Source organism: Narcine bancroftii, chromosome 8 (assembly GCF_036971445.1).
Source record: "Narcine bancroftii isolate sNarBan1 chromosome 8, sNarBan1.hap1, whole genome shotgun sequence".
In the NCBI taxonomy this organism is placed as follows: domain Eukaryota; kingdom Metazoa; phylum Chordata; class Chondrichthyes; order Torpediniformes; family Narcinidae; genus Narcine; species Narcine bancroftii.
This window is the reverse complement of record NC_091476.1, coordinates 72,765,735-72,793,727: the sequence shown is the minus strand read 5'-3', so window position 1 is coordinate 72,793,727 and position 27,993 is coordinate 72,765,735. Positions and strand designations below refer to the sequence as shown.

General features: G+C 52.3%; 1 protein-coding gene across 8 annotated transcripts in view; it reads right to left on the bottom strand.

The window, feature by feature from the left end:
* LOC138740842 (fermitin family homolog 3-like) overlaps positions 1-27,993 on the bottom strand; it is a 52,509-nt gene that overhangs the window by 5,239 nt on the left and 19,277 nt on the right. For 7 of the 8 annotated variants that reach the window (XM_069894040.1, XM_069894044.1, XM_069894042.1 and 4 more), the window contains 11 exons: positions 25,272-25,449; positions 17,054-17,287; positions 15,563-15,700; positions 12,000-12,165; positions 10,809-10,911; positions 8,723-8,830; positions 7,884-8,015; positions 7,197-7,246; positions 5,675-5,796; positions 2,991-3,097; positions 145-366 (listed from right to left, as the gene is read on the bottom strand). In XM_069894040.1, coding sequence (XP_069750141.1) covers positions 145-366; positions 2,991-3,097; positions 5,675-5,796; positions 7,197-7,246; positions 7,884-8,015; positions 8,723-8,830; positions 10,809-10,911; positions 12,000-12,165; positions 15,563-15,700; positions 17,054-17,287; positions 25,272-25,437 — 1,548 coding nt within the window. In that variant the 5' untranslated portion in view covers positions 25,438-25,449. Of the gene's footprint in view, positions 1-144; positions 367-2,990; positions 3,098-5,674; positions 5,797-7,196; positions 7,247-7,883; positions 8,016-8,722; positions 8,831-10,808; positions 10,912-11,999; positions 12,166-15,562; positions 15,701-17,053; positions 17,288-25,271; positions 25,450-26,270; positions 26,364-27,993 lie in introns of those variants that run through there. The other variant, XM_069894046.1, reaches the window with a different exon arrangement.

The following is a 27,993-nucleotide window of genomic DNA, read 5'->3' as shown; positions in this document are numbered from 1 at the left end:
CTCCTCCCACCCAGGATGTCTCTGACTCTCCCATCTCCCCTCCCACCCACAAAGAATCTCTGACTCTCCCACCTCCCTTCCCACCCAGGAAGGGTCTCTGACTCCCCCCACCCCATCCAGGAGGGGTATTGACCACTGACATACCTGTTTGATTTTGTACTTCTTCTGGTAGCGGGGCGAGACCAGAGACCTGGTGTTGATGTCTTCCGTGCCCGAGTCAGACGCTGCCTGAGGCCGGGAGTTGGTCCTCTGCATGGTCAAGAAAGAGCGGATGTTCTGAACCTCACTCTGGTACGAGCTGTCGGCCATGGTCTTGCTCTTGGCCGCCAGGCGGCAGGCTGCCATCCACTTGGCGTACTGTTCCTCCTAGATCCACCAGGAGAAACACCATCAAGTCACTAGGGGCGGCATGGTAGCAGTTAGTGCAACCCCGTTACAGTGCCAGCGATCGGGACCGGGGTTCAAATCCCGCACTGTCTGTAAGGAGTTGGAACGTTCTCCCCGTGTCTGCGTGGGCTTTCCCCGGGGCTCCGGTTTCCTCCCACTAGGAGATTGTGGGTCAATTGGGCAGCACGGGGATGTGGACTGGAATGACCTGTTACCGTGCTGTACATCTAAATTTAATTTAAAAGTCTATCGTCACCCAACTGCACAAGTACAACCCGTCGAAATTGTGTTCTCTGGTCCTCAGTACAAAACACGCAAACACACACCCAGACAGAAGACACAGACAGATGGACAAGTATTTCATCGATATAAATAAATAAATGTTGTTTCATGAATATGAGAGCCTCGGAGAGTTGGTGCGTGGTTCCTTTAGTCGTTCAGCATTCTCACTGCCTGTGGAAAGAAGCTGTTCCTCAGCCTGGTGATGCTGGCTCTGATCCTCCTGGATCTTATCCCCTGACGGGAGCAGCTGGAAGATGCTGCGTGCTGGATGGAAGGGGGTCCTCGGTGATTTTGCGCATCCTCTTCAGACAACGATCCCCTGGTTGATCACGTCGATGGTGGGGGAGGGAGAGTCTGGTGATCCTCTCTGCTGCTCTTCTCTAAGAGGGTTGGTGCAAGGACGCAGCCTTGCTTCACGCTGTTGTCAATGGACCTCTTCAGACAACGATCCCCTGGTTGATCACGTCGATGGTGGGGGAGGGAGACTCTGGTGATCCTCTCTGCTGCTCTTCTCTAAGAGGGTTGGTGCGAGGACGCAGCCTTGCTTCACGCCGTTGTCAATGAAGAAGGGTTCGGAGAGCTCATTGCTGTATCTGACCCGACCTTGTTGGTTTTCGTGCAGTTGGATAACCATGTTGAGGAACTTGGGGGGGGGGGGGCATCCGAGGCGCTCTAGTATTTGCCAAAGCCCTTTCCTGTTCACGGTGTCAAAGGGTTTGGTGAGGTCAACAAAAGTGATGAGGTCCTTTGTTTTGTTCTCTGCACTTTTCTTGGAGCTGTCTGAGGGCAAAGACCATGTCAGTAGTTCCTTAGTTCCTCTGTTTGCGCAAAAGCCACACTGTGATTCTGGGAGGACATTTTTGGCGACACTAGGTATTAGTCTATTAAGAAGAATCCTAGCGAAGATTTTGCCTGCAATGGAGAGCAGCGTGATTCCCCTGTAGTTTGAGCAGTCTGATTTCTCACCTTTGTTTTTGTACAGGGTGATGATGATGGCATCACGAAGGTCCTGAGGCAGTTTTCCTTGGTCCCAGCAGAGCATGAAAAACACATGCAGTTTGGTATGCAGAGTTTTGCCGCCAGCCTTCCAGACCACTGGTGGGGGTGGGGGGGGGGGGGGTGGATTCCATTCATACCTGCTGCTTTGCCACTTTTCAGTTGTTCAATTGCCTTATACATCTCTTCCCGGGTAAGGACCTCATCCAGCTCTATATTCAAGGGTTGTTGAGGGAGCTGGAGCAGGGCGGATTCTTGGACTGAGCGGTTGGCACTGAAAAGAGATTGGAAGTGTTCTGACCATCGATTGAGGATGGAGATCTTGTCGCTGAGGAGGACTTCACCGTCTGAGCTGCACAGCGGGCTTTGGACTTGGGGTGAGGGGCCGTACACAGCCTTTAGAGCCTCGTAGAAACCCCTGAAGTCGCCATTGTCGGCGCTAAGCTGGGTTCGTTTGGCGAGGCTAGTCCACCACTCATTTTGGATCTCCCGGAGTTTGCGCTGAAGATGGCTGCATGCGAGACAGAAGGATTGTTTTTTCTCTGGCCAGGAAGGCTTTGCAAGGTGAGCCTGGTGGGCAGATCACTTCTTTGCCAGCAGCTCCTGGATTTCCTGGTGCTCTCATGGTCCCGTGAATTGACCTCCGATCCATTTCTCTGCAGCAACCGTCCCTACACTGTGATGCAGCCGGCCAGGACGCTCTTGATAGAGCTCCTGTAGAAGGGTGACGTGATGGTGGCCGGTACCCTCGCCCAACTCAAGATCTCAGGAAGTGCAGTTCCTGTTGCGCCTTCCTGACAAGTGAGGAGATGCTGAGTGTCCAAGATAGGTCACTAGTGAAGTGGACTCCAAGGAACTTGGTTCTCTCCACTACAGAGTTGTTGACGCGTAGCGGAGGGTGGTCCTTCCTGCTCCTCCTGATGTCCACGATTATCTCCTTTGCCTTGTCCATGTTGAGGCTCTCGCACCATATCGCGAGATTTTCCACCTCTTTCCCTGCCGAGCAACTCGTTGTTGTTGCTGACGAGGCCGACGACGATTGTGTCGTCTGCAAACTCGACGACGCTGCTGGAACTGGACCCGGTGATGGAGTTGTGGGTCAGGGGTGCGAACAGGAGTAGGCCGAGCCCTGAGGAGCACCAGTGACCCTCGACGTTCTGCTACTAACCTAGACACACCATTAGGGAGTCCAGAACCCAGCTGCGGAGCGGTGATATTGAGTCCTTATCCACCAACCTCTCTATCCGAGCAGGGTTAGGCTGGTCGGAAACAATACAGGATTTGGGCAGACGTGCCCTCCCTCCCCCTCCCCATCACACACTCACGTCCTCACAGCGAAGGATGATCTCACTCATCCCTTCTGGAGCTGGGATCAGAAGCTTGATGCAGAACTTCTGAGCGCTCATGTTGACGTCTGGAGCGACCTCACATCCTGCGGTGGGAGCAGAGAGCAGGGTTAGAGGTTGGGCAGCCTTGTCCCATCCCATCCAAGCCTCATGGCTTTAACAAATGGGGAGGGGGCCATTCAAAAGTCTGATAACAGCAAGAAAGAAACCGTCCTCGAACCTGGTTTTCAGCCTGACGGGATGGGAGGAGAATCTTAAAACATCACAGGCCCTTCAGCCCATCTAGTCTGTACAAAACTATTATTCTGCCTAGTCCCATTGACCTGCACCCCAACCTTAGCCTTCCACACCTTTCCCATCAAAATCTAGCCAACGTTCACGAGATTTTCTAACTCTTTCCCTGCGAGGCCAACGATCGTCGTGTCATCTGCAAACTTAAGGATACTGTCGGAGCTGGACCTGGCGATGCAGTCGCAGGCCAGTCGCGTGAACAGGACCGGGCTGAGCACACAGCCCTGAAGAGCGTCAGTGACCTTGTTTATTTTTCAGTATAAATTCACTTCATTACATAACAAAAAAAAACTATACGGTTACGAAAACTGCAGACTGTAAAATCTCCAGTATCTGGCACCTACAGAGATCGCAGATGTCGGATATACATATTTTCTGGTTGACTGAGATTCACTCTTCCACGCCTAACTAATCCACCTGCCTTCAGAATACACCGTTTAAAAGACTAAAGACAGGGAAAAATGTAATATAGAAAAAAAAAATCAGTATTGTAGTCCTTAATTAAGTAAAGTTCACTTTAGTCAGGTAAATTCCCGTAACTTACAACATTTAAATTTGAAACCCGGTCGCTGGCACTGTAACAGTGTGGCGCTAACTGTGCTGTCATCATAATTAACCGACCCTCCCCCATATTTACAGATGAAGCCTTACTAATATACCTAATACTTATAAAGATAGAGATTCTTACGAGGCAGGGACAGGGAGACACTTTGGGAGAGTCGTCCCCAGCGGCGATTGGCATTGGCTGGCTCTTCATCCCGGGTGCCACCATTTTATTCAAATGCAACTTTATTTAAATGGCTTCTGTGGGCGGGGTACGGCTGGGGATGCTGGGCTGGCTGAATGTTTGCTCCCATCTTCATCAAGGTTTGGTGCGCTGCTTTGGAGAACGTTGACCTGTCCAATTTTAAGCTTTAGCATGAATTTTTATTTACTCTTGCATTGTCCTTCCAACACCTCACACTTGTCTGCTTTAAATTCCATCTGCCATTTTGCAGCCCATGTTTCCAGGCTTTGAAAGCCTTCCTTGCTGCCCACTATAGCTCTGATCTTTGCTCTTCAACTTTGGGGGGACTCGCTGTTTCTGGGCACCCGACTCCAAATCTTTGGTGACACCTGGTTGTCCGCAATTTTTTAAGACTCGCCTCCATGATGGTGTTCACCGCCTGATGAAAACCAGCCTTTTGCCCGTAGGACTTCAGCAGTTTCTTCTCATCTCCGTCCTAAATCTACTCCCCTGGATCTTGAGGCGACGTCCCCTCGTTCCGGTCTCCTCCACCAATGGAAACCACTTGCCTACCTCCATCTTATCTATGCCTTTCATAATTTTATAAGATCCCCTCTCACTCTTCAAAATTCACTTTCAGAACCTGAGGTTTCTCAGACATTCGGTCAGACCACTCCATAAGCAACTGGCAACCTCAAGCAACCGGCCAGGGAGAGGACCCGCAGTCGGGAGCTCAGATGCATGGGCAGCCAGGAAAAGCCTCACTGCGTCACGTTAGTGCGGGGAAAATTTGGAACTCAAATCCGAAGGTACAGATTTTGACCACCGTAACTTTGAAACATCGTATGTCAAGGTAAATAAAAATGTAAAATAAAGTTTAAAATTGTAGAAGTAAATGTCCCCTGAATTAACACTAAAACCTTTGGTGAAGATGGGAGCAAATATTCAGACAGCAGAGAGCTTAGGTTGTGCTTTGCTCATGTCAGCTGTTTGAATAAAGTTGTGTGAAACAGCAATGGCATTGCCCAGGATGAAGAGCGGGTCGAAGCCGCTCGCTGTTGGGGTGACTCTCTTAAAGTGTCTCCTTATCCCAGCTTAGTAAGAGTTTTTATCTTTATTAGTATGTTATTAAATATAGTAAGACTGTATCTGTAAATCTGGGGGAGGGGGATAAATTATCTGTAATGTCATTTTGGGTGGCTCCGTGGAGGGGGAGGAACCTGCAGATGCAGCAATGGTTAAATGTTTCCAAAGAGTGTGAGTGAAAATAAAATGCTTTAAGGTTTATATATTCTCGCAAGTGAAGTTTGATCAGTTTAGTATTTTTGTCTTTTAAACTGTTTATTCTTAATGCAGATAAAATTTGGTAAAATTTGGCATTGTAACAATCTCAAGCAACTGGAAAACTCTTATCCGGCATCTACCAATCCGGGTAGCTGCTGGATACCAGAGGTTTTTACTGTACATATTTCTGAGAATTCTCTTGGGATTTGTTAATCAGGATCGTGTCCTTTATACAATGGTTTAATTGCTCTTTACTCCCTCAGCAAATAAGGAGGTTCTTATCGGTTCCAACTGATCCCATATCTTCCAGTTGACACTTCAACATTTACATTCTCGAGAGGGATCCGAAGAATGCACTAACCTTTCAGGTTCATCTGGTGAATTGGCTCCCCAAAGGTGTCCTGATTTTTGTAGCAGGATATGGACATCTCTTTAAATATACACCAGTACTGCTTGTACGCCCTCAGTGTCAACTTCTTGGGCCTGAAGAAGAGAAGAAGGTGAGAACGTACGTGGACAGATCCCATTTGGGGCATTCCTGCACTTGGCTGATCCAGTCTCCTGGATGCCAGTGAACCTCAGGGCCCAGCGGAGGGGACAGATCATCGAACACAGCGATCACAGCCATCGGAAGGGGGTGGGCAAATTTACGACCTTGGGAGTCACCATCCCAGAGGATCCTTCCTGGACCCAACACTCTAATGGCCTCGTGAAGAAAGCGTCTCTACTTCCTCAGGCGTTTGCGGAGGCTTGGTACGGCACCGAGGTGTGGTGGACAATGTGCTGACCGGCTGCATCACAGTTTGGAATGGGGACATCAATAGCCAATTCCCCCCCCCCACCCGGGTGTAAAGCCCTGCAAAAGGTCATGCCAGGACACCCCTCCCCACCCTCAACAATATCAACGGGCATCGCTGCTGTCAGGGAGCAGCAGCGTTCATGAAAGACTCCACACCACCTGGCACACTCCTTCCTGCCTTAAGGAAAGAGGTCTCGGTGCCACAAGACCCATGCCACCAGGTTCAGGACAGCGGCTACTCCCTCCACCATCAGAGTCCTCAACCACAAACTCAATCAGAGAACTCATTTAAGGACTCTTTTCCTCTCTCTCTGTATTGCAGTTTATTTACATGTGTACGTTGAGTCGAGATTTTTTATTTTGCACTGCCAGTTAGTGGTAATTCTGCCGCACCTGCAGGAAATAGATTCTCTGGGCTGTATGTGATGTCGTGCATGTTCTCTGACAATGAAGCTGAAATCTGTTGTGCAGGGGATATCGTGGCTCAGAGGTCCGCGAGTGCCTGAGTGTATGTAATAGTAGAGGTCGCTATCACCAATATGTCTATTTGTATATATTTACATATAGTCGTAGTGATTGGCTGAGAGCCGTAGCCACGCCTACTGGCCAGGTCATAAAGGGCTGCTCCTAACCAGACCCAGGTCAGTCTGGACTGGTCAACCTCGATGTACTACCCTCCAGTCTTTTGCTAATAAAAGCCTTGGTTTGACTCAACGTGCTACAGTGTGGTGATGTACTTTGGAAGGTCAAACCAGAAGGCTGAGTACTAGGTTAATGGTTGGATACTTAACAGTGTGGAGGAACAGAGGGACCTTGGAGTTGGTATCCATGGATCTCTCAAATTTGCTGCGCAGGTTGATAGGACAGTCGAGGTGGTCTGTGGTGTGCTGTTTTTCACTGGAACTGTGGGGCAGGTAAACTGTCAGCCTCCATCATATTGAGTGGACAACAGGCAATGGGGGGGCAGGGGGCAAATGGCCCATCTCTGCACATTTTAACTGAGACATGGCTAAATGTTTCCTAGCAGGGGTTAGGTATCCTGGAATCTCTTACCCTGGGAGTAGGGTCCAGCAGGGCGGCCTACCTGAAGAGCTTGATGTTGTCCCGGAGCTCAGGAATTGAGGTGATGCTGTCCTAGAGAGAAGGCAGTCGGAATTATTTTCGGTTCCCGGTCAACGTCCCTCTCCTGCTCTCCCCGTTCACTCAACCCCCCTCCCCATCATTCCCAAACGACATTACATTGCTGTTGGCTTCACCCCATTCTCAGACAATGTCCCTCACCTCTCCCCCCCTCCATTCCCAGACAACGTTACTGTTTCCCCCCCCCCCCTCCATTACTGGTTAATGTTCATCTTCCCCGCCTCCATTGCTGGATGACATTGCTGTTCACTACCCCCACCACCCTATTCCCCATTGCCACCTCTGGCAGGCCCAGCGTCAAGGGGTGGGGGTCATTCGCGGGTCATGGCTCCCCCAAATGAGTTATTGTTCCCCTCTCCACCTAGCCGCAGCACCAGCGTCACGTGGTTACGTCTCTGTTACACCGTTTGTCTGTTATGTCACAGGGAAGGGGAACTGACAACGGTGTACAAAGCAGGCCCTTCACCCATCAATGTCTGTGCTGTCCACAGTCCTACTTCCAACCATGTGTCTGCCTACACTGCCTGTTCAGGTCTGAAGGTATTAAGCCTTGCGGACACGTAGGCCGTTGTTGGTGTGCGAAGCGCTGTCACCCATGAACAGGGCATGGAGACAAGTTGCTTCCCCTCACCAGTACGTCCTTTGGGTTCGATCCTTCCAGCTTCACTTCCAGAGTGGAAAGCGCTGCTTCGACCTCATCCAGCTCAGAGACCTTCTCAGTGTCTTCTGTCTCCCCTGACTGCGAGCGTTTGTTGATATGGTACTGTAGGGGAAACAAGAGTGAATCTGACCGCACTCTCGGGATGAGGAGGAAGTGTCCCCATGCCCCATGTCTTGATCACTGAAGCAATGTCCCCTGGCATTATCCCAGAGGTATGGTCCGGTGTGGAGGGAGCTTCACTCTGTGACTGACCCCAGGAGTGTGTGACGGGACAGTGCAGAGGGAGCTTCACTCTGTGTCTGACCCCGAGAGTGTGTGACGGGACGGTGCGGAGAGAGCTTCACTCTGTGTCTGACCCCGGGAGTGTGTGACGGAACGGTGCAGAGGGAGCTTCACTTTGTGTCTGATCTCGAGTGTGTGTGAAGGGACGGTCTGGAGGGAGCTTCACTCTGTGTCTGACCCCGGGAGTTTGTGACAGGACGGTGCAGAGGGAGCTTCACTTTGTGTCTGATCTCAAGTGTGTGTGAAGGGACGGTCTGGAGGGAGCTTCACTCTGTGTCTGACCCCGGGAGTTTGTGACAGGACGGTGCAGAGGGAGCTTCACTCTGTATCTAACACATTAGTTTTCTAAAATGTACATTGTTCATTAAGATTCCACAAAATATCAATGCACAGTTTTGAAGTCAGTAATATTATTCCTGTTACTTAAAACACGAGTAATCATTACTTTACGAAGGTAAAGATTTCCTGTGGTTTTATCTGCCTGTGGAACTTCTGATGGGACAGTGGAGAATGAGTTTCCTCGTTACCTGCAGGGCTCCAAACATCATCATTTCCTCCTCTGTGCACTCGATCTCCTCAAGGAGGACAGCCCAACGGGCCTGTTCGTACAGCTGATTGATCCTCACCACATCATACTGCAAGAGGCAGAATCAGTCAGGGCATCACAAGGAAGACATGACTGGCTGACAGCAAGAGATTCAGCGATCCCAAGTGCCCAGGGAACTGAGGAGTGACCGCCACCCACTGGAGGCAGCCTGAACTACCAGTTTTCAAAACAGCTCGAAATGGAGAGATGGAAACCAAGACACATCCAGTAAAATCCCTGTTATTTGGAAATCAAGCAACCGGCAGCCTTAAGCAACCGGCAAAAAAAAAATCACAGGTAATAAATTTGTTAAAAAGTGTGAAAGTTTTAAAATTGCATCCACTTCGCGGTTGGTTCACCAATCACGCAACACACAATCTCAAGCAACTGGCAAATTAACTTATCCAGCATCTACCAATAAGTGCCGGATACTGGGGGTTTTACTCTATTTCGGGCCAGAAGAAAGACTTGAGTGGACAGGGCAAGGCCAGGCTTGATGGCAAACACCCACGGAGGGTGGGGGGTGTGGGAAGAGAGACAGAGGGATAGAAAGGAAATGAGAGAAGGGGAGTCGAGGGGGGGAGAGAGAGTCGGGGGGGGGAGAGAGAGTCGGGGGGGGAGAGAGAGTCGGGGGGGGAGAGAGAGTCGGGGGGGGAGAGAGAGTCGGGGGGGGGAGAGAGAGTCGGGGGGGGAGAGAGAGTCGGGGGGGGAGAGAGAGTCGGGGGGGGAGAGAGAGTCGGGGGGGAGAGAGAGTCGGGGGGGAGAGAGAGTCGGGGGGGAGAGAGAGTCGGGGGGGAGAGAGAGTCGGGGGGGAGAGAGAGTCGGGGGGGAGAGAGAGTCGGGGGGGGAGAGAGTCGGGGGGGGAGAGAGTCGGGAGGGGGAGAGAGTCGGGGGGGGGAGAGAGTCGGGGGGGGGAGAGAGTCGGGGGGGGGAGAGAGTCGGGGGGGGGAGAGAGTCGGGGGGGGGAGAGAGTCGGGGGGGGAGAGAGAGTCAGGGGGGAGAGAGAGTCAGGGGGAGAGAGAGTCAGGGGGAGAGAGAGTCAGGGGGAGAGAGAGTCAGGGGGAGAGAGAGTCAGGGGGGAGAGAGAGTCAGGGGGGAGAGAGAGTCAGGGGGGAGAGAGAGTCAGGGGGGAGAGAGAGTCAGGGGGGAGAGAGAGTCAGGGGGGAGAGAGAGTCAGGGGGGAGAGAGAGTCAGGGGGGAGAGAGAGTCAGGGGGGAGAGAGAGTCAGGGGGGAGAGAGAGTCAGGGGGGAGAGAGAGTCAGGGGGGAGAGAGAGTCAGGGGGGAGAGAGAGTCAGGGGGGAGAGAGAGTCAGGGGGGAGAGAGAGTCAGGGGGGAGAGAGAGTCAGGGGGAGAGAGAGTCAGGGGGGAGAGAGAGTCAGGGGGAGAGAGAGTCAGGGGGGAGAGAGAGTCAGGGGGGAGAGAGAGTCAGGGGGGAGAGAGAGTCAGGGGGGAGAGAGAGTCAGGGGGGGAGAGAGAGTCAGGGGGGAGAGAGAGTCAGGGGGGAGAGAGAGTCAGGGGGGAGAGAGAGTCAGGGGGGAGAGAGAGTCAGGGGGGAGAGAGAGTCAGGGGGGAGAGAGAGTCAGGGGGGAGAGAGAGTCAGGGGGGAGAGAGAGTCAGGGGGGAGAGAGAGTCAGGGGGGAGAGAGAGTCAGGGGGGAGAGAGAGTCAGGGGGGAGAGAGAGTCAGGGGGGAGAGAGAGTCAGGGGGGAGAGAGAGTGTCAGGGGGGAGAGAGAGTGTCAGGGGGGGAGAGAGAGAATAAATTGTGGTGCAACCTAGATCTCATGCCCCAGATTGCCAGAGACCCAGTTCTGTCTGTCTGTATGGAGTTTGCATGCTTTCCCTGTGACTGTGGCCTCCCCCAGGTTCTCCAGTTCCCTCCTACATTCCAAGTGTGAGTGGTGTCAGGGGGTGGGGGTGGTTAAATCCCTGAGACTCGAATGCTCAGCTCTGCCTGGCTCAGGAGGAGATCAATAGTGGTGGTGGGGGAGAGGGAGATGGGGACCCAGCCCGACCCTGATCGGCTCACCTTGGTGTCCAGGTCAAAGAAGCTGTAGTACTTGAAGCGGAGCAGGAGCCGGTCATTCTCCTTAATGCCCTGAGACATAAGCGAGCGGGAGGAGTCCAACCACCTAGGGGGAGGGGTGGAGAGGGTGGGGGTGGGGATAGAGGGTTGGGGTGGGGAAAGAGGGAACCAAAGTCAGAGGTGGGGGTGCTCTGTGAGGGACCATGGAGGGTGGGGTGGGTGGGTACTTGGTGAGGGGATCACGGAGGGTGGGTGGCTGCTCGGTGAGGGGACCATGGAGGTTGGGGGGGGGTCGGTGAGGGGATAATGGAGGCTTGGGGGGGGTGTTCAAAGAACAGGAGGAGTAAGTTCGGTGCCTGAGAGCAGGAGAAGGAGAACAGGCAGTTCATGGGAAGGTGGGACAATTGGAGGGGGGGGGGGCAATTGGAGGGGAGAAGGTGGCAATTGGAGGGGGAAGGGGCAATTGGAGGGGGAAGGGGCAATTGGAGGGGGAGGGGACGATCTGCAGAGGGACCTGTCATGCAATAATCATGCAGCCGAGATCGCAGTCACCCACCCCTCGTCACCTCTCCCATCACCCCCGTCCCATAACACCCTTCCCCTCTCCCATCCCATCACCCCTCCCCTCCTGTTCCCATCACCAACTCCCCTCTTGACCTGTAACCCCCCTACCCTCCTGACCCATACCCTCCTCCCCTCCATCCTGTAACCCCCTCCTCTCTTGTCCCATCACCCCCTCCCCTCCTGATCCATAACCCCCCTCCTCAACTGTCCCATCAACCCTCCCCTCCCATCCCATCACCCCCTCCCCTCTTGACCTATCAGCCCCTCCCTTCCCATCCTGTAACCCCCCCTCCCCTCCTGTCCCATAACCCCCCCCTCCACTCCCGTTCCATAACCCACCTCCTCTCCGGTCCCATAACCCCTATTCCCTCGTGCCATCACCCCCTACCCTACCCACCTCTCCCATTATCCCACTCACCCCCCCATGACTCCCTCTCCCCTCATCGCCCTTCCTATCACCCCCCCTTCCCTCCCCTCCTCTCCTCTCGCCCCTGGAGAGTTAGGACGAGTGATGGCAGGTAACCTGGTCAGAACTGTACCCTCCCTCCTTCCCCACTCACAGCTGCCATCAGTGGGCGATTGGGGGGTAGGGAGTGCTCCTGAGGAGGGACCCAGATGCCCACCCCTCACCTGCTGTGAACCTGGGCCTTGTCGACCACTGAGCTCGGTCGGTTCATCTTTGCCAGCACCTCGGGTGCCACACCTGGCTGGCTGACAGCCAGCACCCGGTAACCGGCCTCTCCCTCCTCAGTCTCCCGCAGGTAGTGGGAGCCGTTCGGGTGGTGGTACCGCTGGTCTGGACAGTGAGAGGGAGACAGGGGTCAGACATCACTCTGTCACATCAGTGGTCGAGGGGAGAGATATGTGAGAGGGGACGGAGAGGGGACTGGGAGAGGGGTGGTGGAGAGAGGGGGAAGGGGAGGGAGAGGGGGGAAGGGGAGGGAGAGGGGGGAAGGGGAGGGAGAGGGGGGAAGGGGAGGGAGAGGGGGGAAGGGGAGGGAGAGGGGGGAAGGGGAGGGAGAGGGGGAAGGGGAGGGAGAGGGGGAAGGGGAGGGAGAGGGGGAAGGGGAGGGAGAGGGGGAAGGGGAGGGAGAGGGGGAAGGGGAGGGAGAGGGGGAAGGGGAGGGAGAGGGGGAAGGGGAGGGAGAGGGGGAAGGGGAGGGAGAGGGGGAAGGGGAGGGAGAGGGGGAAGGGGAGGGAGAGGGGGAAGGGGAGGGAGAGGGGGAAGGGGAGGGAGAGGGGGAAGGGGAGGGAGAGGGGGAAGGGGAGGGAGAGGGGGAAGGGGAGGGAGAGGGGGAAGGGGAGGGAGAGGGGAAGGGGAGGGAGAGGGGGAAGGGGAGGGAGAGGGGGAAGGGGAGGGAGAGGGGGAAGGGGAGGGAGAGGGGGAAGGGGAGGGAGAGGGGGAAGGGGAGGGAGAGGGGGAAGGGGAGGGAGAGGGGGAAGGGGAGGGAGAGGGGGAAGGGGAGGGAGAGGGGGAAGGGGAGGGAGAGGGGGAGAGGGGGAGAGGGAGGGGGAGAGGGAGGGGGAGAGGAGGGAAGGGGGGAGGAGGGGAGGGGAGAGGAGGGGAGGGGAGAGGAGGGGAGGGGAGAGGAGGGGAGGGGAGAGGAGGGGAGGGGAGAGGAGGGGAGGGGAGAGGAGGGGAGGGGAGAGGAGGGGAGGGGAGGGAGAGGAGGGGAGAGAAGAGGAGGGGAGAGAAGAGGAGGGGAGAGAAGAGGAGGGGAGAGAAGAGGAGGGGAGAGGGGAGAAAAAGGAGGAGAGAGGTAGAAGGGGAGGGAGAAGAGGGAGAGGGAGAGGGGTAGAAGGGGGCGTGGGAGAGATTGAGAGCCACATCTACCACCGCCAGCAGATGGCAATGCTGAGTTCATGAGCTCGTCACTGCCTCCTGATGGACAGTGTCGATACATCTCAAGTTGGAAAGTAACCATCAATTCTGGAAATAAAACTTCCTTAATCACTCACGTCCTGTGTCAGCATCAATGGTCTGTCCCTAACTGCCCAACAGTGAAGAACTGAAGTCACAAAGAATGCTGAAAGGAAGCAGGACACTCTGCCCATCAAGTCCAGTCCTGCTCTATGCAAGGGGAATCCAGCTAATCTCGCTCTTCCTGCCCATTCCTTCCTTTCCAGCTCTTCGTCAGGCTCCTGCCACTCGCTGCGCGTGAAGTCCATCATCGCATGTCTCACGGGGCAGAAAGAAATTACTTGGGCCCAAAAGTGTTATCACGTGTGGAGTGTTTGACGGCTCTCGGCCTGCATTCGTTTGGATTTAGTAGAATGGTGGGGGCGAGGGGGAGAAATCACAAGATAATTAAGCAGAAGGATGCCCATTGGCCTATCGAGTCTGTCGTGTCATTCTAATCACGAGCTGATCCATCCTCCCACTCAGCCCCACTCCCTGGCCTTCTCCCCATAACCCTGGATTCCCTGACTAATTGAATACCTGTCTTAAATTCCCCATTGGCCTCCACAGTATCTGGGTATTTTCAATTTTCTCCCCATTTAAAACACTGTTGCCTGTCGTCACGACCCTCTGATTAAAGAAACTTTTCAGTTTCTCTGCTTTAAATTGATGCCCTTTAACAACCTTTCTACATCTATTCTGTCCACGCCTTTCAACATCCAAAATGTTTCAATGAGATTCCCCCCTCATTCTCCTAAATTCCAACAGGCCAAAAGCCGTCAAACGCTCCCTGTATGATAACCCTTTTGTTCCCGGAATCATCCTGGTGAACCTTCCCTGAACCTTCTCCAATGTCGGCCCATCATTTCTTAAACAAGGAGCTCAAAACTGCTCACAATTCTCCACACGAGGTCCCATCCTGCTCTTAGATTCTATTCCTCGATATAAGTGCCAGTATTGCATTTGCCTTCTTCACCCCTGACTCAACTAGCAAGTTTACCTTCAGGGATCCTGCACGAGAATTCTTCTCCCTCTCCCTCTTCTCCCACTTCTCTTCCCCTTCTCCCACTTCTCTTCCCCTTCTCCCACTTCTCTTCCCTTCTCCCACTTCTCTTCCCCTTCTCCCACTCCCCCATTTCCCTCTCCCTCTCTCTTTCTCACTCTCTCCCTTCTCCCTCTTCCCCTTCTCCCCCATCCCCCCTCCCCCTCTCCCACCTCCCAAGGAATAGTCTGGTTGTTTATTTCTCGGCCGAAGTGCATGACCGTGCACTTTCCAACATTATATTTCGCTTCCCACTTCTCCGCCCCTTCTCATCTGTCTCAGTCCTTCTGCAGCCTCCCTTCCCTTTCTCCTCCACCCACACCTTCGCATTGTCTGCAAACTTGGCCACAAAGCCACTCATTCTATAACACTAGATAGCGAAGATTTCACTTCCTGAACACTTTTATGGATTTTGGGCTATTGAACACGAAAATCACCAAATCACCTTAATGTTTTCCTATCATGTATCTTTTTTTAGATATAACCTATTTTTGTGATTTCCTGTCATATTTTAAATTTACTTGTATATTGCCCACAAAGCGAGCTGTTTCGGTCGTTGAACATTCATTTCCTATACTCCCCTTGGATGTCTTCCCAGCTGATCTTGGTGCGGCCAGTGACAGACATGGTGAAAGGTTTCACCAGGACCTTGCGACTGTGGGAAAGTGGTATCAGGGCAACTGGAATCCACCGGCGCCAGCCAACTGTTGTTGGACACTGATGCAAGAGGCATCAGATGCCGAGTACAAATGAAAATTGGCGGCAAAAGTATTTTTAGGTCGGTTGAACCAGCGCAATGTGCCAGCATCGTTATGCGATTAGACCCACTGAATTCAATAAAAGTTAATTTAATGTTTCTCCAACTTCCGATGTGATACGGCAAATCTGAACTGATCTTTGTGTTCAGCAAGAAGTTGTCTATTATAATCCCCCCATTTAAACCTTTTGGAAAAATTTGTTGTCCAGTGTATAATCAAAATCATTACCACGCAACATAAAAAGAAGCGGCCCCCAACCCCGGCCCCTGTGTAACACCACTAACAACTGGCAGAATAGGAGCCCTGTATTCCAACTCTCTGCTTCCTGCCAATCAGCCAGTTCTCTACCCACGCTGGTACATTTGCTGTTACACTGTGGGCACTTATTCAGTACCTCACTTGTGGCACCTTCTAAAATGCCTTTTCAAAATCAAATACTGTTGGGGGAGAAACAAATATTCATCTCAAAAGTTTTCAGGCAAGGAGTCCTTACTTGTTGAGGCTTGAGGTGCGAGAAGTCCCTCCAGATCCACCAGCTCTTCCTCTGCATTCTCCTGCCCCTTCTTCTTCCTTTTCTGATTGGGATCATCTGGAGGTTTGAGGAGAGACAGCTCCTCCGGGTGCCGAATGTCTGAGAAGGGAAGGCAATGAATGAGAGGCCGCACCGTGGCACAAGGCTCCCTCCCCCACCCCCCCCCCCCCCCCCAACCACCCCATTACCCCTGCGGTGGAATGAACCTCCCTTCCCGACCTCGACCACCTACACCTCCAGCTGTTGGGGAGAGGCCATGGCACTGAAACACAGAGTACACAGATGACTGCTCTTCCTGAGAAGACAGAAGCGGGCAAGGCCGCCATTACATCAACCTTCTACAGGAGCTCTATCCAGAGCATCCTGGCCGGCTATATCACAGGGTGGGCACGGTCGCTGCAGAGAAATGGATCGTAGGTCAATCCAAAGGACCATGAGTGGCAGAGTGGATCTCTGGCCCTTTTTCCTCTGGCACCCTGTCCCAGGAATTTACTGGGCATTTACTGGGACAGGATCCAGTGGAAAAGACACACTGTCTGAACTGAAATGACGTCATTTCACGCCAGAGGAGTTAACCGTCTCTACCCTAACTGAGTTGTGTTCAGTTGAAAAGCAATTAGCGTCCCAGTTAAGGGCAGCCCAGTTGAAACGGCACAAAGGGCTTCCTATCCCAGGATACAGCACGGCCAGTTAACTGGGATGCCAGGGACAACTGGAATCTCCCTCCCCCACCACCAATCAGCGTGATCGTTGTCTGAAGAGGATGCGTAAAATTGTTAAGGCCCCTTTCCACCCTGCACATGGCATCTTCCAGCTGCTCCCATCGGGGGAAAAGAGACAGGAGGATCAGCGCCAGCGCCACCAGGCTGAGGGGCAGCTTCTTCCCTTCCTAGAAGGCTGGACAGAGGTTGACCTACTGAAACACACAGAGAGTGGTGGGAGTGTGGAACAGGCTGCCAGCTCAGGTGGTGAATGTGGGCTTAGTTTTAACATTCAAGGATAACGTGGACAGGTACATGGATGGGAGGGACATGGACTGGGTGGGACTAGGGAAAAACAATGGTTTAGCACAGACTAGAAGGGCCGAAGGGGCCTGTTTCTGCGCTGTTGTGTTCTACGGCTGTGGTTTTCAACAGTTCTCTTTCTACTCATGTCCTACCCGAAGCAATCCCAATGCCATCGGTGCTCTGTGATTAATAAGGGATTGCTTCAGTTGGGATGTGAGTGGGAAGGTTTGAAAAGCTCTGCTCTGTGGTCTTGAGCTGATGACATCAGGGGTTTCCAGTGCTCAGTCGTGCAAGGACAGGCCTTGGGTCACTCTACAGAGTGAAAAAATTGGGAGGAGGGGGACCATGAGAGAATGAGATGCCGAAGGGGTGCCTTGGGGCAAAGTGGGGGAGAGGCACAGGACTGAGGTGCAGGGTGGGGAGGACGGAGACGGGGGTGACTCACCGAGAGCTTCACAGATGTTGATCACAGTCCGGAAGAGCGGGCTGGAGAAGCTTGCCTTGACCCTCACTGTCTTCATGTTGGGGAGCTGCAGGAGAACGGACTTGCTCTGGGTGGTGAAGTAGAGCCTGGCGTCCGCCTGGATCCCACACTTGTCCAGGGTCCAGCTGGTTTTGAGGAGCCAGCGGTTCTTCTGCTCCCACCACAGTGCATGGTCTGACCAGTTCTTCTTGATATCTGGCAGAAAACAGGGAGGAGGTGAACATGATCCCTTTGGGGAGAGATGGGGTGGGGGGGGGGGGGGAGGGGGGGATGGGAGCTCAGGATCCAATACCTCAGTGGGGTGGAGCCAGTCACCTCAGATTCATGTCCCTGTGTGTACCCAGGACTGCCACTCATGGCCCTTTCACCCCAGCCTGCTTTCTGCTCCCACAATGCCCCAAATCCAAGACTGTGAGAGTGAGACTAATGTACTACACTGAGGGGAAAGGGAAACAAGAGGAGGAGGGGGAGAGAGAGAGAGAGGGGAGGAAGTGAGAGGGGAAGTGAGAGAGGGGGTGAAGAGAGAGGAGAAAGAGGGGAAGGAGAGAGAGGGGGTAGAGAGTGGAGGGGAGAGGGAAAGAGAGAGAAAAAGGGAGAGAGAGGGGGAAGGGGAGAGAGAGGGGAGGGGAAGGGGAGAGGGAGAGATGAGAGGCAGGGAGGGGAGAGAAAGTTGGAAAAGAGCGGAGGGGGAAAGGGAGAGGCTGGAGTGGGGAAAGGGGAAGAGGAGGGGGAGAGTTGAGGGGGGAGAAAGGCGGGAGAAGAGGAGAGGGGGGTGAAATGGGGATGAGATGGAGGGGGAGGTGGGCAGAGGGGGGGAGAGAGAGAGGAGAGGAGGAGAAAGAGGGGAAGAGAGGGGGAGAGGAGGAGAGGGGGTGTTGGGGTTGAGGAGGGTGAGGTGGGGAGAGGGGAGGTAGAGGGAGAAACTGTATCAGATATCTGGGGGTTGGGCATTAGTTCTGGACTCTGTCCAACGTGTGTCTGAGACAGCACCGCTTCCCCTGGACAGTCAGTGCAGCTTAGAATCTCTGGAATGTGTTGCCTGCAAACACGGCAGGTGAAAGCACCTTTGCAAAAATGTGACGCTTCAGAGAGGTTTATGTAGGGAGCGTCCAGGCAAGATGCCAGCGTCACTCCCTCTCCAGTCCCTAGAGTTTCTGAGGTCACATCCTCCCACTGCAGAACTTCTGCCTCCAACACTTCATTTCAGTGACAAGTTTGGATCAGAGCCAGCTCCAGCATCACCAAGGCTGAGGGGCAGCTTTGTCCCACGTGCAGCGGGAAGGCGGAACGACTGACGGACTGCCCTTGGAACCGCTCAGCAGTGCGGGACATCTGTCCCAGTTGTCCATGCGGGTGTCCTGTCTGGTTGTGCTTCGGCGTGTTTCGCACCAGGGACTGGAGATCGCGGTCTCGCCGGGTTGGACCATCAGGCGACAATGAACTTCAAGTAAAAACATGAGGAGGTGATCTCAACATCTGCGTCCTGTCTCTGCGAGGTGGAGGAGACCAGAAGGGGAGCCTCAGTTGCAGTTGGCTGCAGGTTTACTTGGAAGGGCAATTTTGGGGGCCTTCCGAATGCTGGGGTGGGAGGTGGCGTCCGTGGATCCCGATGTCACTGCATCCTGTAACCTCCATAATTGCACTGACCCCTGAGGGACTCGTGCATGGTAGGGATAGCGTAAATCGGCAAGAACCGGCGGTGGGGTGGTGGGGGGCTTGTTTCCATTTCCACAACCTGATCGCTATCACTCGTGCTGTCAACCAGACCCGTACATCCCAAGGCCAGCTGGCTTTTGTGGTTTGACAGTCTCCCCTCCCTTCCATTCCACCGGAGCGCAACATTCAACAGTTGTTCTACTGAAATGAGGTATCTGCTGACAGGCAGTTACGTCTTCACTCACCTGAACACCCCAAGGCCCAAGTAACCACTTCCTTCCGCTTTGATGCGAAAGGAAGAAAATGTAACAGTGCACAGTGCAGTTTTCCTTCTCAAAATCTTCAGCCAAGAGTCTGAAGCAACTGCTTAAAGCACAATTAAACCCTCCAGTAACGAGGAGCCTTCCAACATCACATCAGTAACTTAATTACCCGAGTAAAACACACGAAGGTCTGCAGACTAAGCGATTGAAGTCAAAACACAATGCTGGAGAAACTCAGCAGGTCAAACAGTGTAAGATGAAGTTAAAACACAACTCTGGAGAAATTTAGCAGGTCAAACAGTGCCCCACTCCCTTGCCCGCGTGTCTGCCCACGGCCTCAATTGACCTGCCAAACCAAGGCCACCTGTAATTTGGAGGGGGACCCTTCATGCTCAACTGCTCCCTGTTGTCCCTCTCCCCCCCCCCACCCCATCCCCTTTCCTCCCCATTGCCTTCCCTCTCTATTCATAGAGCCCTCTTCCCCGCCGTTTGCTGGGGTAGCCTTCCTCCCTTATCCACCCGTCACCTCCTGCCCTTCCCTCGCTCCACCATCTTATTCGGGCGCCTGCCGCCATTTTGCTCACACCTTGAAGAATAGCTCAGGCCAGTAATGCCGTCTTCACCTCCTGCGGTTGCAGCGAGGCCCTCCTGCCAATTTTTTCCCCCTTTGCGCTTTTATTACTACCGCAGCGTCTGCGGGCCTTCTAGGTTTTGCAGAAATGAACGACCGGTCGCCCTCCCAAACCACATCACTGGGCATCAACCGAGCTAAGCCAAGGCCTCACTTCAAGTGTTAACGCGTCTGACTGCAGTTTGGAAGGATGGGGTTGGGGGGGGGGGTTGGCGAGCTCATTTGTAACCTACAGAATGCAGTCGCAAGCTGCTTTACGTCCACGATATGTCCTGTGAAACCGGATATTGTGCGAACACCTTTGACTAATGATTCGATGGGGGCTGGGGGGAATTAAACCAAACTGTGACAGCAGCATTTGGTGCAGTTGGAATAATTGTTGCACGTCCAACAATAAATTGGCATGCATATTCCCGAATCCCGTTGTGACAGCATTAGTTCATTGATCTTGGTTTTGCCCGGCTTTGGAAATAAAGGAACAGAAGGAGGCCGTTCAGCCCATCGAGTCTGCTCTGCAATGAACTTACAGCCACATCCAACTTGGAGGGATGATGGAAGGTAGGCATCTGTCACCCTCCGATCGCCTTGTTGCTATATTCACGATGTTAATGGCTAGAATATCTAGTTTTCTGAGGTGGAAAGATTCGATTCAGCCTCTCTTTGTCCAGTGGACGTGCCGAACGTTGTCTTGTTTAAACGTAGAGAAGATCAGACAGCGTTCCTTTTTCACTGGCGCTCTGCCCCAGGAATTTACTAGGACAGAGTCCAGTGGGAAAGGGACGCTGCCCGAATACCGGTGTCAGATGGCGTCATTTCATCCTGGGTATTGACAGCCTCGACCCCTACTCCTATCCCCAGCGTTGGCTGATAAAACCAGTGGAAAGGGACGGCAGAAAGTCGCCTGTTCCCAGTCGAAAGTAGAACCCTCCAATCCCTGATGGGGTGGGTGGGTTGTGTTCATTGGAAAAGCCATGAGTGACTCGGTTAAGGGCGGCCCAGTGGAAATGGCACAGCACGGCCCATTAACTGGGATGCCAGTGGAAAAGGGATGTGCTGATGTTGGAGAGAATAGAGAGAAGATTTACCAGGGCTAACATAAGAGGAACGTTTAGTGCCTCTCGAAAGGATCGGACAGAATCGATGTGAATAAGACGTTTCCCCTTGGTGGGTGAGTCCAGGACAAGAGGCCATGGTCTTAGAATGAGAAGGTACCCATTTAAAAGAGGAGAAATCTCTTTAGCCAGAGGATCGTGGAATTCGTTGGCACCTACGACTGTGGAGGCCGGATCGTTGGGGGAGTTTAATGGGGAGATTGACAGATATCTAATTAGTCAGAGGATATGGGGAAAGGGCTGGAACTTGGAATTAGATGTGGGAACGGTTTAGCTCTGGCGGGAGGGTTGCAGAGCAGACTCGATGGGCTGAACACCTCCTTCTGTTCCTTTATCTGTGAATTTCGTTTCGGATTAGTTAGATGGTTTGGATTAAATATCTTTTCTACTGTTTTGATTATTTGAGCAAAAGAGCTGGGGGGGAAATCACTGTTTGTATATGATGTACATCCATGCAATCAGTAACCTCGCATTCTATTTGGGTTTTTTTGTGTGATTAAACTTAATAAAAAGATTGGAAAAGAAAGAATCATTTTGCACCAGCTTTTCACCTGCTGGCTTCGAACATCATGAATTTTGGACTGGAATGTGGTGCCTGGATAAACGGGCTGGATGCCCTGAGTTTCTTCAGTAGACCTGTCTGGTACATGATGAGAAGCTTTTTTCAAGTCACGACAAACAGCGCCTGCGACTGAGTGGATTGAGCAAGTTCAATTCAAGTCCGATTAGCCTTTGGGAACGGATCCATGTGCAATCAGGCGTTGCCTGAACAGACGTTATGTGGCGCATGACCGTGGAACCATAAAACACTGCAAAACAGGCCATTCGGCCCTTCCAGTCTGTGCCGAAACACTACTCCGCTGGTCCCACTGACCTACACCCACTCCATAACTCTCCAGACCTCTCCCATCCGACATTCTTAAAACTTAGAGTGAGCCCGCATTTACCATGTCAGATGAAGGCTCGGTCCAAACTCCCACTGCTCTCTTTCACCCTAAAGCCATGTCCACTCGTATTTATCTCTCCTAATCTAAGTGGAAAGAGCCGACTCGCATCCACTCTGTCGATACCCCTCATAATTTTGTAAACTTCTATCAAATCTCCCCTCATTCTTCTACACTCCAAGGAATAAAGTCCTAACTGTTTAATCTTTTCCTGTAACTCAACTCCTGAATTCCTGGCAACATCCTAGTAAATCTTTTCTGCCCTCTTAGTTAGGTGACCAGAACTGCACACAATCCTCCAGATTTGGCCTCACCAATGTCTTCTACAACCTCACCATAACATCCCAACTCCTGTACTCAATACTTTGATTTATGACGTATTTATAATTTCTGTAAGGAGTGGACATTTCCTGTGGTGGGGGAGAGTCCGGGACCAGTGTGGGGGAGGGGGGAAAATCACAATCTCAGAATCCAAAAATGTCCCTTCAGGACAGAGATGCGGAGGTATTCTCTAATCCAGAGGAAGCTGTGAAATTCATTGGCGTGGACGGCTGTGGGGGCCAAGCCACTGGGTTCGTTTAAGCCCGAGGGAGGAAGGTCCTTGGTTAGGAAGAGAATAAAAAGGGTCATGTGGAGAAGGAGGTTGAAAAGGATAGTATATGTGCTGTTACGGAATGGCGGACTGGACTCAATGGGCCGAATGGTCAAATTCCGAACTTATTTTTTTCTCACAGAGGTAGATTTAGGACTGCTTTTCCCAGAGGCTGTTGAATTTGTGGAATTTGCTACCCGTTGAAGCAGTGGAGGTGACCTCAGTAAATATAGTTAAGACAAAGTTGGATAGATTTTTACATAGTCGGGGAATTAAGGGAGCCAGGGAAAAGGCAGGTCGGTGGAGATGAGCCCATCATCAGATCAGCTGTGATCTCATTGAATAGTGGAGCAGGGCTCGATGGGCTGGATGGCCGACTTCTGCCCCTATGTCTTATGTTCTTATGGTCTATAGCATGAAGGGGGGGGGGGTCCTACTGGGCCACGGCTCCTTGTTGTGAGGTTTCCAACATTCCAACCTCCATAAGCCAGAAGGGGCAGCTCTTATTCCAACCTCAGCGCAGTGTGATTTCAAACCAGGGGCATTCACACTTCACCCATCAAAGAGAGAATTGGGACTGGGTGGGGGGGGCACATGGAATGGGGGGGGGTATCACGGATCCCTGAACCTGCTCTCCCACTCCAGAGGATCATGGCTGACTGGTGTAATGGCAGGCTGCCGCTGGTACGGACCTGGGCGAGCGGGGAGTGGAAATGCAGTGCTGCTCTGCAGGGTCCTATCACCTTGGCCTGGTGGCCGACAGTTCCGCACAGACTTTAAACGGGCCGTTAGAGGAGCCGATTGTATTTTCCTCAAATTCTGCCTCCACAGGGTCTGAGCCTGAGGTGTGCTGAGCAGCAGACCACGAGATGAATGGCAGGGCACCACAAATGAGGAGAACATTCCACCCCCACACTGTTGAGAAGGAGAAGCAGAAGAGATGACCCCACAGTACAGTGACCTCGGCAGCAGACCAGCGAGGGGGGCTCAGCGGCTGAAGACCTGCACAGACGCTGTGGGCCGTTAGCAGCTTGCGGATGAAGGACCCACTCAGGCACAACTTGACCATTTCCGCAGGGTTGCTGGAGATTGGCTCTTGGAAACCAGGATTTGCAAGGGTTCTGAGGGCAAGAAGAAACCCAAAGAGTCTCACCTGCTGAAGGTCTTCTGATCATGTCAGAGGTTCAGACCTGGAGTTCGAGCTGCAGATGGCTTGAAGTAGAGACTGTCTGGGTGCATTGGAGCGCTGGAGGCCAATCCACGGGCACTCAGTATCTCTGAAAAGACTCTCTTTGCTTCTCTTTCTCTTATTGTTAGGGGCACCAGACAATGCTCATGACAACTCTTTTGTTTGTCTTATGGCAGACGGAAGTTAAAGTTTATAATTGGTGGGGGAGATGAGAACGAGGGGACGTGGCCTCAAGATCCAGGGGAGTAGATTTAGGACGGAGATGAGGAGGAACTACTTTTCCCAGAGGGAGGGGAATCTGTGGAATTCACTGCCCATTGTAGCAGTGGAGGCATCCTCAGTAAATAGATTTACGACAAGGTTGGAGAGATTTTTACAGTTGAGGAATTAAGGGATGCGGGGAAAAGGCAGGTGGAGTTGAGTCCATCATCAGATCAGCCGGGATCACATTGAATGGCGGAGCAGAGCTAGACAGGCCGAATGGCTGCCTCCTGATCTTGTTTCTTATGCTCTTCATATATTATTACATGACCATAAAAGGAACAACAGCCTCCCCTTGCATCTGTGCTTTGAGGAAGATCCATCAGACTCCAATTTCACCCAGTCGACATTGAAAGTGTTTTTTTTTTAAACCAGTGATCCCTAATTCCAGGTTCTCCCTCAAAATGGAGCATCTCTCTACGTTCTCTATGGTCAGACACCTCCCATATATACTTGTGTAAAAGTAGACATTTCTTTTTTCAAAAACAGAAAATTTGTGGGGCTGACGCTTACTACTTTTGACCACGGTTGTTCAAGGTGTAGAGATCCGGGGTGTTGGGAGCTCGGATGGGTGGACGGGGCTCGGGCAAGAGTCCTCAGTTGAGGTATTGGGAGCTCGAATTGGCGGGCAGCCACGGGCCCAGGATGAGGCATCGGGACTACGATGGGCAGGTGGCCGGGGCCTGGACAAGAGTCCGTGGTTGAGGAATTGGAAGCTCTGATGGGCAAGGTCAAAAATGGAGGGGGGGGGGAGTCAATTTTTACCCGCGATATATGTAAAATATCACATTTTGGGGCCAAAACAATGGGGGGGGGTCGACTTTTACACAAGTAAACCTTGAGATCACACTGATCTGACCTCCAGTGAATAAAACCCAAGCCTGTCCAATCTATCCAACACCAGGCAGACCCACACGGATCTCGAAGGATGTTGAATGGCTGAATCAGTGGATGTTTGTTACAGAATACGGAATATGAAAATATTCCAAAACTCTGGGATGAGCTGGTTTGAGAGAAGGCCCTTGTGGAATAAGAACAAGATCAGGACCAGGACCAGGAGGCCACCCGCCCCATCGATCTTCAATAACCAGTCTTAAGTACATTCACTGCTGCTGCTTCCTTGGGCAGAGAATTCAACAGATTCACCACCCTCTGGGAGAAGCAGTTCCTCCTCATCTCCATCCTAAATCTGCTCCCCTGGGTCTTGAGGTTCTGACTCCTAAATGCCATAGTTCCACAGCACAAAAACAGGTCATTCAGCCCATCTAGTCTGCGCTGACCTATCCCAGTCCGCATCCCTCTATGCACCCATCCATGCACTGGTCCAAATTTTCCTTAAATGCTAAAAGTGAGCCTTTATTTGCCACTTCAGCTCGTTTCACACCCCCACTGCTCTCTGCGTGAAGAAGTTCCCCCTTGAACATTTCCCCTTTTACCTTTAGCCCACGTCCTTTGGTTCGAGTAATAAAACATAGGGATGGTCAAAAGCCAGGCCTCTGTGCGGTACATTTCGAACATCAGTAGAACCTACCAATCTTTTCCACCAGCTGCAGTATGACCCCACCAATGTGTATATCTCCTGTAACCCGCAGTGTGATGGGCTCTGCATCAGCTCCCAGTTCCTCAACTGCGATCTTCAGCTCCCACGATGCATCGATGTAATCTCCGCTGGCGGTCTTGATGCCACCCAGCGCCATCTTCCACCATACCTGTCGTTGGAAGAGAAGCCAATGAGAAACAAAGCACACTGGGGCACTAGTTGCCTGCGTTGGAGAACGCGTCACGTGAGACGAAGCATAAGAGGGGACTTGATAGAAGTGTAGAAGATGATAATGGGGAGGGGTCTAGATCGGGTGGACAACCAGCACCGTATCCCCCCCCCCCCCGAGGTGGCAGTAGCAAATACCATAGGACATCGGTTTAGGGAGAGGGGAGGTTAGAGTTGCTCAGAGAGTGGTGGGCGCCTGGAATACATTGCTAGGGATGGTGGTGGTGGCCAGTACAATAGGGGCATTTAAAATACTCAGACAGGGCACATGAATGCAGTAGAAGGTTATGGGTGTAAGGCAGGGAAGGATTAGTTTGTTGTGGAGAGAGTTTCCATCAGTCAGCACAACATTGTGGGCTGAAGGGCCTGTACTGTGATGTTCAAGTCAAGCTTATTATCATCTGATTGCACAAGTACAACCCGATGAAGCAGTGTTCTCCAGTCTTCAGCGCAAAACACGCAACCAGACATAACACACGTACAGACAACCAATACACATACAGGACAAGTATTCGTATATACAAATAAATATTTTTTAGATCAATATAAGAGTCTCAGATGGTTAATGTGAGCTGTTCCTTTGGTTGTACAGCGTTCTCGCTGCCCGTGGGAAGAAGCTGTTCCTCAGCCTGGTGGTGCTGGCTCTGATCCTCCTGACGGGAGCAGCTGAAAGATGTTGTGTGGGTCCCCGATGATCTTGCGTGCCCTTTCCAGATAACTAAGAGGTCGGCTGGTCAGGAGGCGGCAGAATGTCCAGCTCACCTTTCAGGTCAGCAGCTTCATGTCTCCAGACCAGCCCTGGTCAGAGCGCGGAAATAGGCCCTTCGGCCCTACATCCCCGCCAATCCAGTCCACCTCTGTAGATACTGCCTGGCTTAACGAGTATTCCCTGCAATTCCCACTTGTCGTGCAGCATCTTAATTTAAAAAAAAAATTTAGACGTACAGCACGGTAACAGGCCATTTCCATATAACCATCTACAACACAGAAACAGGCCAGTTCGGCCATTCTAATCCATGCCGAACATCTTTTCCCACCTAGTCCCACTGACCCGCATTCGGCCCATAACCTTCCATGCCTCTCCTGTCCATATACCTATCCAACCTTGCTTTAAATATTAACATCAATCTCGCTTCTACCACCTCTGCCGGAAGTTCATTCCACATCTTCACCACCTTCTGCGTGAATAAATTCCCCCTCGTATTTCCCCTAAACCTTTCCCCTTTTACTCTCAATCCATGCCCGTAAGTCTGTGCCGCCCAAATGACACCCCATTAATTTACACCCCCTGGTATGTTTTCAAATGGTGGGAGGAAACCGGAAGCCCCCCATGGAAAACACACACAGACACGGGGAGAACGTACAAACGTCTCACAGACAGCGCAGGATTTGAATCCCCGGTCCGATTGCTAGGGCTGTAAAGCCATTGCGCTGACCGCTACGCCATCCAGGCCGCCCCAGGGATCCTCAGAATTTTGTTGTTGGAAGAGCCAATGTCAAAACAAGCAAAAGTCCGATGCGGCCGGCATTTGGGAAGTTGCGACCAGATTCTAATTCCATGATTGATGAAGGGTTTATTCCACACACACTGCAAAATGTTGCCCGGGACCTAAATTCTCACTCGCAGCAGCTGAACACATGCTTCATGAAATTAAAACCTACAATGGCAAAGATTAAATTAAAAATAGATAATAAATCACTGGAAGCTCCCTGATCATGTCGGAGGTTTCGGTCTGGAGCTCAGGTCGCCGATGACCAAACGGGAGTCTGTGCAGCAGAGGGAGGTCTGGAGACGAATCCACAGACACTCTGTGACTCTGAAGAGACTCGTGTTTGCTTCTCTTTCTCTGACTATGAGGTGCGGCGGGCAACGCTAATGGTGAATCTTTTTCTTTCCTTATGGCAGACTAAAGGCAATTTCGTGTGATAATACGTCTATTTAATTACATGACAACATAATTAAAAAGTTAAGTAGGATCCTGGTGAATTGCTTCTGCACTCATGTCAAACCACCAAAGAAATATTTGGACGGGCGCATGGAGGGGAGGGATACGTTCCAGGTGCAGGTCAGTGCGACGAGGCAGAATCGTCACACTTCAGAAGGGTCCATTTCTGCGCTGGAACGTTCTACGCTTCCACATCCTTCCTGTGATCACAAGATATTAGAAGCAGGAGGCAGCCCATTGGGTCTGCTCCGCCATTCCAATCATGAGCTTGTCCATCCCCACACTCAGCCCCACTCCCCAGCTTTCTCCCTGATGCCCCGACTAATTAAACACCCATCAATCTCCACCAATGGTCTTGCTTCCACAGCCGCCTGTGGTAACTAGTTCTGCAGACTCACGACCCTCTGGCTAAAGAATTTTTTCCACATTTCTGTTTTAAATTGACACCTTTTTGTCCTGAAGTTGTGCTCTCTTGTCCTAGTCTTGTCCTAGACTCCCCTCCCAGGGAAAACATCCTTAACGTATCGACTCTGTCCAAG